Genomic DNA, 16,372 nt, shown 5'->3' with positions numbered 1-16,372 from the left:
ACATTTTGGTGAAAGCCACGAATTTTGTACTAAAACAATACCAAGTTGCACTGCAAACGCTTCTTGTAACTCTTTTTGTTTACTTGCGAAGTCCACTTTCGCTACTTTGTATTTAAGAATACGTAATATATGTTGCTCACAACGGAGATTCTTTGAATTTCCTGAAAGTTATGAAGCTTGTTCAGGGCGGCTGCGATGCTGCAAGAAATAGTGCTGAGATTCCGAAGTCTACTTTCTAGGATATGGTAAAAAGAACTATTATAGCAGAGATGAAGCACGTGTTTGTCTTTAAGTCTGCGCAATAAAGCCAAAGATGCTGTCCTTTAATTTTTTCTATACTGTTCTATTTATGAAGGTTATCTTAGAGAACGAGCGCTAAGCAGAACTCAAAACGAAAGGCAGCGCTGTGTAATGCAAATACCACTGCACCAAGTAACGCTTGATTCAGTCATCGTCTGCAGCGCTTTGTGCGTAGGTGATGCGTCTGGAAGAACTGCTCATTCAGTCCAGTCAGGTCGGCATATAATGAAGGATACTTATTGTCTCATCCCCCTTATTGCTTTTACGCCCAGGTACAACAGCCTTTTTTGTTTGCATTCATTTTTGCAGTCGCACAGCATCAAACCGCCGACAATGTTATGAGCCTTTCCCAGCCGCTGGTTCCAGCAATTTATCACAGCTCAACGCCAAATGTACCCGACTCTACGAGCCTTTTATTGTGCAACATCACTTAGTTTTACTGTTTTTACTAGGTGAACGAAGCGGCGCGTGATGTGTGGTCTTACCTCAATTTTTTCTGCAGCAACCCGAAAATACCAAAATACGTTCGCTCTTTCAGAATTTTTGAAGTTTCACATGATGCATTGCTTTCATTTAGACTCAAATTTCACGGTTCGCGGAACTCCCTGCTGTGACGTTGATAGCGCAAAAACTGCAGCGGTTGCGTCCCCGCGGAAACGACGCAGCCAACGTCGTTGAAACGCTAAACAGTAGTTATAATTCTTCCAAAAAATGATTTTCTTTTACTGCCGCACCCATAGCTTATCGCCTCCGTTGCGCACTACGTTTAGTACTTTTTTTCTCTCGGCCCCTGCGAATCCATCTTAAGGCAACAGTTAAAATGAATCAAAATGAATGACGAGAAGAAACTTCACGCTTGAACTCGCGCCGCTCTGCGGAAGTTTGATCGCTCATTCATTTTCGTCCAGTGCTAAACCTCTCCTCAGCAGGCCTTAACGCGTGCCGAGGCGGAAAGCGCGAATGCAAGCAAGAATAAAATCTACGAAGACAATTTCTGCTGACAGTGATTTCAAAGAGCAAAGTGAAATTGAAAGTGAAATTGCGCTTCACCGCAGTAAAGTAAATGGAATCCTATAACCTCCGCCTCCGCCCCACATAAAAAAACAGCTCTTTGTATTTAGTTAAGAAACACATATTCACGCCTTCTATTCCTTATATGATAAATGAGCAGCCCTAGTTCATTTAAATTTTATTTTTATTGTCAGTTTCTTCCATTTGTGAGCTGCTGATTTCTTGCTACTGAAAACCGCAAAACTTATTATCACTTTTGTTTTGCTCTACAAATCCGGGTCCTCTTGTTGATGAAGTGCAGTCAATTGCTTTTCTCATTTCCCGTTTTTCATTGTTTAGCGTGGGCTGTAGGGGAGACTTGGAGGCAGGGAGGGTTCACCTAACGTCTGCGCGGAATACCTGCTTGAGTAAAAATGGTATTAAATGTTTATTAAAAAATAATAATAAAAATGGAAGTTAAAAGATTTTTGCTAACCCCAGCATCTGCCATCACTGCGGCGGAGGCACCTGAGCTGAGGCAGCGGAAATAATGGATAGCAGGCAGTATGACAAAGTGAAATGAAAGATAGCGTTTTTCAAAAGTTACCTTGAAGAACAATTCTCACCTGTCTTGCGGTTTAATGTCTTCACAAGAATTGGGTGCCAAGAAAATAAACTTGTTTTTTATCGTCTAATTACTCTTTCAGAGTCCTTTCAATCGCACTAACACTGATCACGAACGTCGAAGAAACGTAACTATGCTGTAAGCTACGCTATGATGTGCTTCTTATTTTGCTAGTATTTTGATGTCTTTTCATCTCGTTTTCGGAAGAAAATATACGAAATAGGAGTTTTTTTAGACCCTTGCAATAACAATGTTTCAAGGTTAACGAAAACGGCCTTCACTTCACCATCCTCATTTACAGCTGGAAGCCAGGCAAAAATAATATATGCATAAAAGCGCACTGACAAAGTACGTTCCATTCTTCAGTCGTCGAGGCCAGGCTTCAATAACTAGTAGAGCGAAAAACGCGCAATACGACTGTTCTCAGAAGAAGCAAAATGAAGTTAAGTCTTGTGGAAGAATTCCGACACTTTTTTGTTGAGACCCGCCCTTCAGCAGCCAGCGTTTTCTACTCATTCTCTAAAACAAAAGGTCATTTTGTAGCGCTTAGTCAAACACAGCTCTAATGTGAAGTATTTCGACGCAAAATATTCATACAGGATTTGCTTTGCCTGCCCAGCCATAGCAGAAGCGTGCCTTGCGGCTTTCTACTTTCTGCAAGCCTATCAATTCTTTTTTTTTACAGACAGCACTGAGATAAATTTTTAGCATATATAATAAAGATAATTTACCTTTTGGTAGCATGCCAAAGCGCCCAACGCTTCTTTCTGGTGGCAAGCACAGACTGGTTGGCTTTGTTTCCTTTTTTTCCGTGATTCGATCGCATTTTGTGCTTTGCGCGAGCGTTAGGAGCGAAAGCATTGTATAGCTTCAGAACTACAAGTTTCCTCCCTCCGTGCTTGTTCATTTGAATTCAGGGGTGCACAAACCTCACAACAACAAGGTTTCAAGTCTGTTCTTGGATATAAACTCTATAAAATATCATCTCTGCGAGCTGACAGAGTTTCAGCTCTTTTGCAGCAGAATTCATCAAATCTTGCTGCGTAATTTAGCCAGTCGGAATTGTCACCAGCTGCAGAGGAACAGTCTGGCATTATCCAGAACTAGGACTCGATCACGTACAAGAAAGCGAAAGCGACTAACGTATAAAGCTTGTTTTATCGCAATAAAATTTAGCGCATTAGAATTATTTTATTTTCGCTGCGCCCAGCACACATAAAAGCACTATAATGGTTATAAAGGCTGATCACTGAGAAAGATATTCTAAAGTAAGCGGCAGCCGTACGTGCTGTGCTAGTTAGTATGCTGAGTAATAATCGCACATTTACTAATTTTGCCACGTCTCCACACCAGTGAAAGCATAGCACAGGTGGGTCACGCGTGAATGTATTCTATTCCTCGACTGTTTACTCTCTTCACTGATCCCGGCTGTACATTTCCTCTTCTCCGCCTTCTCGATCCTCTTTTCTGTTGTGGAAGACCTTAAAAAAAGCCTTTATAAGGCCGGCGATCATCGAAGCTAACGATCATCTAATTGTCTTGATACAAGGGCGATAGCCAGAGAATGCACTCAATTTGAACCTGAAAGTACAGGTCTGGCTCTTTTCGCTGGGTGTCTCCAGTCCTTTTTCGACAGTGCCATAGGGCGCACAGGGTGCATACAGCGGAGCAGCGGTTAGCAGGTTGACCGTATAAGCTTTCTTCCTCCTCGGCTCTAGCTTCGCTCTTGTCTTTATCTTTGTAAAGCATGCATTCAAGCCTCCGCTCTGCCCTTTTGTATTCTTTGCGCATATCATTGTCTCCAATGTTTCTTTCGACTCCTGTCGCTGTTGTCAGCATGTTTCGGCCTCTTTAACTTTGAAATAAGATGATGATGATGATGATAATAATTTTTTTATGGCAAAAAGATATTTTAGACTAAAAATCCCCATGGCACAAGCTAGTTTTCATTTCACAAGGGGGATCAAACATCCATTTCCCAATAATTTCAACTAAAGAAGCCGAGCACCAGGCAGGAAAAGGTTGTAAACATTGTAGCACCGGTGGGTATCCGGCGGCACTGGGGATTTAACCCTGCATCTGCCGCATGAGAGGTGGTTGCTCAAACCACTAGGCCACCACTGCGGTCGAAATAAGAGCTGTTGCAAAGCATATGAACACCTATGCTATAAATGTTTCGTTGATGGAAGTGTTGGGTTAATGATCGCCATTCATACCATACAGATTATCTCAAGAAAGAGTTCGTTCGGCCTATTTCTGAGTAAACGATTGGAAATGTGAGCGTCATTTTGTTTTGTTTCATTTCAACATTGTCTTTAATGCTTTCCTGTAATTATTACCACAATGTGTAAACATATTTATTATATTTATTTATTTATTTTACGATACTGCAGACCATACACATAGATGGTACATGAAGGAGGGGTATCTGTGACAAAATATATTTTCACTCGTAACAAGCATATGGCAGCATAAAAACGAATTGCAAAAAAAATTAATAAAGAAGGAGGGAAAGAAAGAAAACGGAAGGAAGTTTTGTAGCGAGTGACATGCACTGAACAACACAAGAGTTGACGCTACAATTTTTGGACATCGTGGCTTGCTGCGAAAGTATGCGAAGGCAAGGAATTCCACTCACTGATAGTTCTGGAGAAAAAAACTGAGTTTGAAAGTGTTTGTTCTCGTTAAAATAAAATTCAGGGGTGAGGATATGTGCGTCTTGCATTTCTGCTAAAATTCTGCTTTAAAAAATTTGGCAGGTTTAGCTTCATCTCACCTGAGAGGCCGTTGTACTAAAAAACAAGTCGACTGAATTTTCGACGACATTCTAGACATTCTAGAAAAACAGCGCACACAGGACAGGGACCAAGGGAAGAACCGACGACACGAGCGCTGACTTACAACTAATTTTATTAAGCGGAAAGTGAACAATATATATATATATATATATATATATATAGAGGAAGGAAGTAGCAGATACAATCAGAGGCAGTCAACGTCAAAGAGGTGTAAATGGCTGCAATGTATATTTCCTACTGTGTGAATCCCATACGATGGAATCATGTCAAGCTTTGCTCTAACGCACGCACTACAGGCTAAAAGCACAGCTTGAGGAGGTGCACCTATAAATTTTCTCTTTAAGGGCCAAAGCTTTCTAAGAGATTAAGAGCAAAAGGCGGATATTTAAGGAGTCCAGGTTAGCTTAATTAGTAGGGGGGACAAGTAATTTACGCACGTCGACTTCTATTAGAGTATCGTTGCTAAGTCAAAGACAAAAGGTTCTGATTGCTTTCTTCCTAGTAACTCGCAGCAGAGCTGTTTTCTTGCTACTAATTTCCATTCCTCAGTGCGTACGCCTCTCATCAATACCCTCCAGGTTTCCTTGTAATACTGTATGATCATTTGGCGCTGTAATTTCCTTACAAATCGCGCAATCGTCCACAAAACAATCGTATAGAAACATCACAATGATCGAATTTAACCAAATCATTGATATAGATTGAAAACAACAGCGGCCCCCAGACTCTGCCTTGGGACGCACCAGCTGTCACGGGCAGCATTTTTGAGGAGCAGCCCAGAATTACAAAAAACGGCTGCCTATCTCTAAGGCAGGCACTAATCCAATGCAGAGTACAAGAGGGAAAACCGATGCAGTCCGACTTGCGAAATAACTTTGCATGTAGTACTTTATTGAAACCTTTCGAGAAATCTAAAAGCTGAACATTTAGCTAGGCGTTCATATCAAGTATTTATGCCACGTGTACAATGGACACGTATTTCAAGAATTTATGAAATGCGCAGATGCGAAAAAGATGAGAGACTACGTCTAAATCCCCTGCTTTCCATCGTTGCTCTGCTTTTTCTCATCCTGGCCTCGAGCATACAGCCGTTGTTAGAGGAAGTTAAAATATTTTCAGCTCGCAATCCATTAGTTCTTTGATATAATCGCTGCAGTCTATAGTGGGTTTTCGGTGTAGTGGTTGATTAAAAATAAAAATACAGACGAAACGACAGAAAAATATGGGTGTCCTCCACTGCAACTGCTTTTTACTTTCTTAAACCCCTGAGCTGGCAATACGCAGGCAATACGAAGGAAAAAAGAAAAGCAACAAAGAAACTGCCGTAAAGGCTATAAGCGAGCCATATAACTCAGATATATGTCGAACAAAACGTGACCATCCTTATTCTTACCAAAGTACATGATCTGATTTGCAAAACAAAATTTCAACAAAGCTTCCGACATAGCCATAATAGACATTTAGAAGCAGCAGTTAGAAGAACATTTAGAAGCACTCATAACAATATTATTCCTCTTATTTATTATTATCTTTTCCAATCCCATTTGGCTCTAGTGATGTCAAGCCATCGCTACCCTCTTTACCTGCTGGCTGGTTCGGCGGACAAAAACGATGGAATTAAATTGCAGATAAAGAATTTTCAAGTACTCTCACCCAAGCTTTGTCTATATACATTAACGAGGTAATGCTGTGTTTCTAACAAGCATACTTATGCAATTAGGTTGTTCACTTTTGCCATGGCTTGAATTAAAATCCAAAAGATAATTTATGTGCGGTCATACCTGCACTGAATATATATTTTTTGCTCTTGTGATTCCGTACTTATTTCGTTGACTGCATTCATTTGCTAATTTTTTTGTTCACTGCAAGACAAGTTCGTTCTTTTTTCTGGATTAGCAATTCAAGCATTTTCCCATTCTCTCTCGTGAAGGAAAAAAACAGGCCTCTAAATTCAGCACCTTCATACACAAGAGATACCGCATAAATCGAGGCACCTTAAACTTCGTTTGCGTCAGCATTAATGTCAATACGACGAGATCCACAAAAGGTAGCCAGAGAGAAGGTCGGGTGATGTAGTATCAGATTAGAACCAGCATCTAGCAATTCAATTAAAATTCGATACACATCTTTTTCGTAATGAACAACGTAAGAATAATGCGTTTACCTTATAAGGCGATGGCGATAAGAGAACCTGCAGATTGCTTTGGAATATTTTGTTTTATGCTCGTTACAAAAACGAAATCAGGCCTTCGCAAGAAAGTGGGAGCACTCTCCGGTAGTCTCACTGCTCAGGTCATGAGCACGGCAATTGTGAGCTTGCGGTCGAACCGAAATTAAACTGACGGGATTCCCAACCGCGATGCCCCAGAGTTCGCAATCACAGTAATGTACGAGCTCCCAATTTAGAGATTCTTACACTTCCTTTCAGTGCGCCGGCATATTAACAGCAGTTACGTAAGCGTTCATGAATTCTTATTGGCTGGAGACAATAGAAATCTCTGCAAGCAAGAGCAAAATGTGTGGATGCTCAATTCATTCAATAAATTTTACTTTCATTAAAAAAAGTCGCTTTACTTGGCATCTCTCGTTTCTTCTGCTCTTTGGCAGCACAAATAAAAGACGTTAGAAACTCAAAAATCTCCAATGTAAAAAACAAAATGTATGCATAAGCTTTCCCACAAATTTCTTAGCAGTTCTATGAACTTTAGGTTTTGACAGTTCTTAGAGAAATTGACAAGCAGTAAATCATGCATGGAGCCGCTGATATTAATTCCTGACACGGGTGTTTTTTTTTTTCAACGACTTTTAATTTTCTGCAATTTGATCAAAAAGACCACTCTGCTCATAAATATTATGGCAGAAATTTGCTCGAGCAGTAATTCAATACAAACGCTTCTTTACTTGTAATAAAGTTCTTTATTCAGTTAGATTTTGATTACCGAGGAGCAGCGTTAGTGGTAAGAAGAGGAGCCACACCTCAATGAATGCTGGCAGGCTACTCCGGGTGAAGATGAGAAAAAATAAAGCAAAACACTTGCAAACAAAGCACTGGCGCACTTAAACACACACAAACGAGGTTCTCATAGAGTTCTATCAGACTTGTGTATTTAAAATAATTCGACAGTGTTTTTGTTCCACATGACGCCGAGGTCGCTGTTCAATTATTTTTCTCCAATGATTCTTTATAAGTAAACAATACGCTCATAACACAAGCTGTAACAACTAGCGTAACTGCAAACAATTGACTGATCCGAATAGTGACGCCTAGTGTGTGTCTTTTTACTCGAAAACGACCGCTTGGAGCGTCGACAGAGCTTATGAAGAGAGCCTCGTGAACACCGGCTTAAAAATATTAACTGATCACCTCTAAAAGAATACCAGTCTTTCTACGCCCTTGGAATTGTTGTTGGATCTTTTTCTCAATAAGTATTTACTTCCGGTTTTATGAAAAGGAACACGGTTACGTCGTAATTGACGCAAGCCGTGTTAGGCCCACTTAAAAGCGATGGCCTCCAGCGGTATGTATTACTCTTCAACCCTGAATTGCTCCAGTAGTCTTTAGTGCTCCTTTGTGGCAATGTGATAAGACGACAGTTAGTATATGTTACATCAACGTACGGTGATTTAAATAAAACTATTATTATTATCTCTTACCTCATTTCCGCTCTTCTACTTAATTTCAAGCGCATTATGAACACTCGCTTGACCAGTGATTCTTGATTCTCTCGTCCTAACTTAGCGTTCCACCTATTAGGTTCGTCTTCATTACTTGCTTTGTTGTCTTCGATCACTTCTTTTGTCTCTTTGGAAGCCGCAAAAACTGGCTACTTGGGCAATTGGTGGTGAAAAAAAAATAATAGTATGGAATTTAATTAAGTATAGTTTTAGGTTTTCCACGGCTTGGGAGTGTCTGATGTTTAAAACAGGCATGTTCTAATTTTTCTCTCATGATTCTTACCTGCCAGGACTGTTGGCGAAATATATGCTCCATAACTTTCCTCCACATTCGATAGTAGTATAGGTTTGTTAATTCGTTGTAAAAATTCTCAGCTCTTTACATTGGTTATATAGGTGAAAAATTCATCACTTTATTGTGTGATTTATTTTCAATATAATGTCATCAGTCAAAGCTGAAGTCGTTAATGTTCTCAATTTAGTTTCTATCCTTTCTTCTTCCCAGTTAATCATTCTGAACATTTCTGGCAGTTGTTCCGGGAGCAAAAAAAAAAAAAAGATATAGCGTCTCCTTCACTGATTCGTACCTAAGCATTCCGTTTTAATCGCTTAGCAGCTTGGAAATGCGCTTTTCATCATACTTCAGCATGGCTCCTCATCGCGTTAACAGCGCCTGCATGGCTATGCAACCAAGCAGGTTAAACGTGCCTGAATCAATCTTTGCATGTTAGAGCGCATCAAAGCCTTTTTTCGCAATCTATCAAGGCAGATTAAAGTAGACTCTTATGCTTCGTACATAACTTATAGTTGAAAAATATCATATACGTGTATATTGTTCAGAAACCGTTTTTTCTTGAAGTAACTGGGTTCATTGAATTGAGCGTCGCGCTGATTTTATAACAAGCTGCCTTAGCTACAACTTACTCAAAAACGTCATTAAGTTATTTTGTGCAAAACATAAATTTAGTATCTATTACAAATCATTTTGGAGAAAGAATTTTTATTTGTTGATGTAAGAACTTAATGTTTTCCTCATTTCAGAGAACCGCTGCAATTTTTAGAACGGCTACGGATACCTAAAAGCCGCCAGCGGCCTCTATTTATGCCTGCTGTAGAAGGAGTCTGTGCGCTGTAATTTTTCATTACAGAGCTTGGTTTATCACCCATTTCTAGTCAAGAGCATGTATTGTGTTTTTTTTTTACATAACGGTTGAATATGGCGAAATGCAATGCTAATAAGATATTCCCAAATAGCTTTTCCACATGGGCGCAAGGTGTCGAGAAGGCGCGACAAAAAAAAATACATGCAGAGACTTCATTTGTGTAAAGGGATTCGAAGGCGATGTTGCTTCGAAAGCGTTTTGAGCCAAAAAGTTTTACAAATGCAAATTTCAGGCGCCACATTGACGCAGCTATGTGGAGCAAAACGTGTACCGATGCGCGACTGCCACACATTGTTAAACTACTAACCATTTCGAAATTTCAGGAACTCATGCTTGGACAACAGGAAAAAATTTGCCGCAGAAGAAATTGCTTACACTGAGTGCAGTGCTAGGCATTTACTGTTCTCTTGTCAGAACCCAATAGCGTGCCTAGCATAAAACTGAATGATTTCAAGTTTCTCGGAAGTTTGCAGCAGACAGCATTTGCATTCCTTTGCCATTATTCTAGAGAGCGTATTCAGAGTTTATTGTGTCTCGCTATATTTTTAATTTTTTGGCATGGGGGACGTCGTCAAATAAAAATAGGTATGGGTTTATTCTGCTTGGGACTCATGCGCTGCTAAAATATACGGTGACGGCAACATGAAGGAAAGGACTTCCCGTGCCCTTTGGAGTGCATTCGATCTTTGAAAACAGGCAGCAGCAGCGGCATTGAGGGCTCAAAGAAGAAAGACAGCCTCCAATGACTGTTCTGAATGCCCACTATGCAACTGCAATAAAACGCAAGCTGTTCAACTGATGCAAATAAATAAATAATTAAATAATTATTTTTTTCTTCAGCAATGCCGGTATTATCGCAATAATTTCCTCCCTTCGTCGTTATTGCTTTAATTGTTGCCGTCTACTATTTCCTCCGAGTAGCGCAAAAAAGAATTTTTTCTTCGAATGTAGTTGAAATTACTGGTAGGTTATCAACGTAGCTTGAGGTAGCGTGTGCTTTTCTCCGAGTTTTATATTTATATGTCACGATAAAAAAAGAGAGAGAGAGAGAATAGCCGCCCCTGCCATCGCGGTCTAGCTAAAACTGGTGCCAACTAAACTATGTCGTAAAAGAAGGGAGTGGATGCCGGCGGCGGAAAGTAGTAAAGGAACAGATTGTGCAGATGTCTTAATAATCTCAAGCTGAGTTTGCGAGAGCACTTTTGTGAGTGTGAGCAGTATTCTTGTCTGGTTTGTCTCGTAGATGCAAAGAACCTTCAATGTTAAGATCCTGCTCCGTTATTTCTCAAGTAATAACTGAAGAGGGATGGATATTCGGTGGGAAGATGCAACGTTTGTAACAAACATAAATCCCGAAGCCTAACCTGCCAGCGCAGCCGCTTACAACAGTTTTAAGGGCATTCAGTTTCACGTAGTCATGCTTTTTAAAAGAGGAATGGTCTAGTACGCATTGAAGACACGAGCCGCTCATAACAATTGTGTAGGAGGGGGACTACCGACTTCCGCCTAAACAAGAAAATTTGAGAAAGCAAGACCTACTTCCACTTAAGTACTCCATTTCTGGTTGTCCCATGCCTGTATAAACTTCGCCAGGTGAAGGTCGAGATTGATCTGGTAACTCAAGAGATGCCAAATTTTGGCTCCTGCTTCTATCCAAAAACATTCCCCACCGCAGTACAATCTGCATGTTAATTTGCAGCGTGATATCTGTTAATTGTCAAGGAGAGATAATACGCGTTCCTGAACGTTCCTCAGAAACAACTTCTGAATCTCTGAACCAGTGAAGAAAAAGTTGCGATGTGCAGGTATACTCAGTCTTTTGACCGGTCATGCCACAAAAGTATGTTTAGACGATTACAAGACTCGTCGACCATTCATTGTACTATGGTCATAGCTCCGCACATTTCTATCAACCTGGAACCTTACCTTACTGCGTTTCGCTACCTTAATGTTCTGCTAACTGACCGAAGTTACCGCATTACTGGTCTGCACATCTGTTAGATGTTTTCGGCGTTTACTCGGGGCGTGTCTGCAACGTCCTGTAAAAGATGACGCTTTCCTCTGGCTGGCGATTTAACAAGAATGCATGGGCGTCCCCCGAATCCTCGCGCGGTAAAATGTCTGTTTTACTTCAATGATCTTCGATGCTAAAGTCTTCGTGTTATGAACGTTCCTTTCAAAATGCATATCCACTCTAAAATTGTGTCGGCGGAATATTTATTTCCCAATCTATTGCTTCGAGAAAGTCAAAATTTCTGTACAATCTTGTTCCTTTGTTAAGGTAAAACAAAAACGTATAAAAACAAGTGTCATCTCGAAGGTCAAAGTATGATATATAGAAACCCCAGCACAAAAATGCCAGACAAAGTAACGCATTTCAAGCCACACCGTCCCTCAAAATCGATCCGCATGAACTCAATGGCATATCTTTGAGGTCGAACGGTCCCAAAAAGGAGTCCAAATTGACCGCGCGAATCTTGGATCTATTGTTCGCAGGGAAGTTCCATCCAGAGCGAACGACCTGGACATTCTCGACGAGCTCCTCAAGAACTATGACCGAAGAGCCTTGCCCAGCAGTCACCTAGGTGAGCGCGTTTTCTCCTGTCATAATGCGGATATAGATACCTTCTACGCCACCCTCACTGGCTATTTGAAAGGCTTCGTTAAATTTTTTTTCGCATTGGTCATTTTCACAGGAGTCCCCACAAATGTATCTTGCGAGATATACATACGAAGCTTCGGATCGATAAATCCGTCAAACATGGTAAGTTTTTCAGCCATTTCTCGTGTGTGCTTACAGAGAATGTTACGTTACTAATGATGCCTGAAGCATAAAGGCAAAGCGCAATGCAACCTAAACCTTTTTTCCTCAGCCATTTAAGAGGAATTCATGTTTGTATGTGCATTTTGTTAACACCTTGCAACAGGGGAGGTTGGTTTTCGTATTTACATTACCGCCAACGTACTCTTCCGTGGCGACCGCCGCAGTGGTGAACACATTTTCTTTTCTGATATTTCCTAGTTTTTACGCCTTCACAACTTTCGTAAAAAGTAAGGTAACTTAAACTGACGTCATTCGATACATATAAGACACTTTTAATGTTTTAAACCATAGAAAAATACTGAGGGCCTTCCTTCTTAACCCTCCTAGCTTTAGAGAGCAGGCAGCCCTATATAGGAGACTCGCACAACCCAGTGGCAGCGACAACCAGTCGTGCTATCTTAACAGCTCTTCTTACAAAGTCGTGCATCCCTCAAAATAAAACAGCGCCGTTATTTTCCCTGAGGTAATACCTTTTGTACATTTGCCGGTCTTCGAGTTAAAAAAAAACGAGTTTCACTACTGTCCTTTCACAATGATGCCCTAATATTAAAACAACTTTTGTCGTTCGTTATTGGCTGTCGCGTGCAATAGAAACACAAAAGAGGCGAGCGCTATTTCAGACTATCTTACCTTCATGAGCCCTGGCACTGGAAAGTTTCTCCGTTATTGTGGAGAATGGAATGGTAGCTGCGATGAAAGGAGGTTTCATGCTTTAATTTTTTTTACTCTTAAACACATGCCGATATTTAATCAGTATCGTCACAGCAGTATTGATGCTTTATTCTTCAGAAGCTTTTGAAAACACGAGAATCAGCGAGCGCACAATTTACAGTGGAGGACAGAAAATGCAAGCTGGTTGTCGTTACTGTAAAGAAGCGATAAAACACTCTCAACTTTTTTTTAGCATTCGTAACAGTTCAGAAAACACGGATTAGCATTTGTTCCGGCGATGAAAGGGTTCCCGTTTGCTTCTAAAATTTTGAAAGATTACAATTCTTTGAATATTGCCCATTCCGAACACGCAAATGAAGTTTTAAGCCTAGCAAAATATATTTTTTTTATGTCACGACACAAAAAAGTTAGTTATTTATTATTTAAAAACCTACTGTAAAAATTCGCACTCCAACTCTACGATGAATACGAGAGAGCACTTTTTTCTTTGTAAGAAAGACTTTTATGTGTGAATGTGCGAATATCCAAAATTCTCGAATATCGATTCCAATACTCTTCAAGTAGAATCAGTGAACGAAGAAAATTCTGAGTTTTCAAAAGTGTTCGAGACAGATCTCCGTCGTTCCCAAGTCCCCAAGTTGTTTTCGAATGAGTGCTACGAAGGACGAATAAGAAACGCCGTGGTTTTGCGACGAAACTGTCAAAAGCACGGCCCAGGGGCTCGCAGAGGATGCTTCCGCGATCTGTTTATGCATTCAGAAGCGTTCAGCACCGCAACACAGTCCATTGCTGTGGTGGCGTTCATAATGTCATATATATGACCTCCGAGTTTGCATGACACGTCATAGTTCAAGCCGGTTGAGCAAACCATGCCGGCATTCAGCCAATCTCGGAGGCACTAGCTAAAAATCTTGTCGTTCTCGTGAACTGAGATTTGGCGTCAGTTTCTGGGCTGTCGTCTTCAGTAGCAAAAAGTAATTTTCTTATGCAAAATAGAAGAAGGTCCAACAGTTAATATAGAGACTTCAAGTTGAGTATCCCTTGGTGCAATTCAGTGTTTCGTCTCTTGACATCTACAATTGTAATTCCATGCAATATAGTGTCACCAATGCACTGCCCTGCATCGCATGAATTATTGTTTTATTCGAATATTCACACGAGTAGCAAATAGTCACAAATCTTCAAATCGTATTCCCTTCGGTTCTATCTCTATTCGATTCGGATCTGGTTCGGTTTTATATTACGCTAATATTATTCGATTCGGTGGTATAGCTAGCCTCCTTTTATTTGATTCGGCTTCGAAAAAAGGATAAAGAAATATAAAGGCCTGTTCAGCAGCTGCCATCGGTATAAATCTTTTATAAGCTTATATTTAACGAAATGTTGCTCCTTTCGTTCACGCGAGTTATGTTTCTGAGTGAAATTTCCTGAAGGAATAGGTATTTCACAAGTTTAGCCGCCGCGGTGGCTGAGTGGTTATGGCGCTCGGCTGCCGGCCCGAAAGACGCGGGTTCGATCCCGGCCGCGGCGGCCGAATTTCGTTGGAGGCGAAATTCTAGAGGCCCGTGTGCTGTGCGATGTCAGTGCACATAAAAGAACCCCAGGTGGTCAAAATTTCCCGAGCCCTTCACTACGGCGTCCCTCATAGCCTGTGTCGCTTTGGGACGTTAAATCCCCTATAAACCAGAAGCAACTGTCAGAACTGCAGTGTGCGAGATGCGGCCGCGCGAGTGCCAATATATCTTTTCTCGTGCGAAATGATACACCAGGAGCACTTTCAAAATATTAACCAAGACGTAAACGATTGGAGAAAAGTTCCGAGTCCAGAGGACTTTGTGTCCTGGGAAATTTTGTACAACTCAGCAGGTCTTTAACCATCGCTGGTACGTCACAAGAATTAATTTACCGGATTGCGGCCCATTCCCTAGCCCTACATACAAAATCACACTATTATAAATAAAAAGGCTTGCAAAAGCACCTTGCAACAGAATATTTTACAAATTCTCATCAGCTAGTCTCAGCGCACTTTGTCTGGCAGGGCGTCTTGCAATTTTCCGCCGACAGCCCGAACATTTCGTTACAGGCTTGAGCCAGCGGTCACTCATTATGACGACGTGCCTTTACATCACGCGTGCCTGCATAATAATTTACACCCGGAAAGCGCCGCGACTGTGCTGCAAAATATTTGATGCCACCATATTGCGTTACGCGCCAACGCTCTCCGAGACGTTCTCGATGCAGCTGCGAGCGCCTGGCTGACAATCCCCTCGTCTCTCGCTGGAGTGAGCGTGTTCCCAAAAACTCGAGGCACTAGAAGGGACGAGAAACAGCTACGGGGTGCCAGGCACGATTCGCTCATAGCAGCCAACGCGATATAATCGAATGACAGAGCGGCTATTAGCACCCTTAACGTTCGAGTGAATGTCGACATACCTCCAACGAGTCACTTGAATCCGACATACCTCCAACGAGGCCCTCCGCAATGCAGCCATGAAACCAAGCGTGCTTAGTACGTGACGCATGCGTACTGTGAATACGTTTGGAAAGCTGCTTGCTGTGGAGTTATGGCACAGCCGCTCAATCTCCCAGGAGATCAAGAGGCCATGATTGTGGGCTTTAGGAAACCCTTTTATTTCAAGAGAAGAATGAAAATCATGACTAGTGGATAATTTTGGAGTTCTCCACGCGCAGCTACACAAAAGGCAAAACAAATCACGCAAAACACAACGGAGGCACTCGCTTCCAACGGTTCTCTGATATATACTGCATATGATGAGGAATCATTGATGTGAACCAGGCAGCTGGGCACACAAACGTATTCGAAAACCAGCTGTGTATCGGATGAGCCTGTGATTGCAGAATTAACGGAGTTCAGATTATTCGTACACTTCGCAACCGTCAGTGAAATTACTGCCATGCAACTCAGCCGCATGCTCTTTACATATAGTGCGAAACATTGCAGGCAAGCCATGCTTTTCTCGGGTCATTCGTGAGCATGGTAATGTTACGTGTTCGTGTTTTCGATCACTTCAGAATATTTTGGCAGCTTATCTCGTGAAGCACCATGCCGCTCGCGGCGCATATTGAAAGGCTATATGACGGAGGCGATCGTAAAAAAAATTAGAAAATCATGAATAGATAAACTTCTCGGTAAACGAAAAACATGCAATTGATATTATTAGCTCGTTGCTACAAAAATGGAGTCAACTATTTCTCTGGGACACATTAGGCATTGTTCCACAATTTTGTTTCTTCGTTTGCTTCTTAGGCTGCGTATGCTAGGCGATGGCAGTTGCAAACTTAAAGAATCTGTCCCAGCGGTATC

At 41.3% G+C, this 16,372-nt stretch overlaps 1 protein-coding gene across 1 annotated transcript in view; it reads left to right on the top strand.

Annotated features, from left to right (window-relative positions):
• LOC144094750 (glutamate-gated chloride channel-like) overlaps positions 1–16,372 on the top strand; it is a 118,674-nt gene that overhangs the window by 87,000 nt on the left and 15,302 nt on the right. Inside the window, exons 2-3 of the mRNA XM_077628661.1 lie at positions 12,048–12,136; positions 12,248–12,315. Of these exons, the coding sequence (XP_077484787.1) occupies positions 12,048–12,136; positions 12,248–12,315 (157 nt within the window). The remainder of the gene's footprint in view (positions 1–12,047; positions 12,137–12,247; positions 12,316–16,372) is intronic.

The sequence above is a fragment of the Amblyomma americanum genome, chromosome 6, assembly GCF_052857255.1.
Source record: "Amblyomma americanum isolate KBUSLIRL-KWMA chromosome 6, ASM5285725v1, whole genome shotgun sequence".
Classification (NCBI taxonomy): Eukaryota; Metazoa; Arthropoda; class Arachnida; order Ixodida; family Ixodidae; genus Amblyomma; species Amblyomma americanum.
This window is presented reverse-complemented; position numbering and strand designations above follow the sequence as displayed.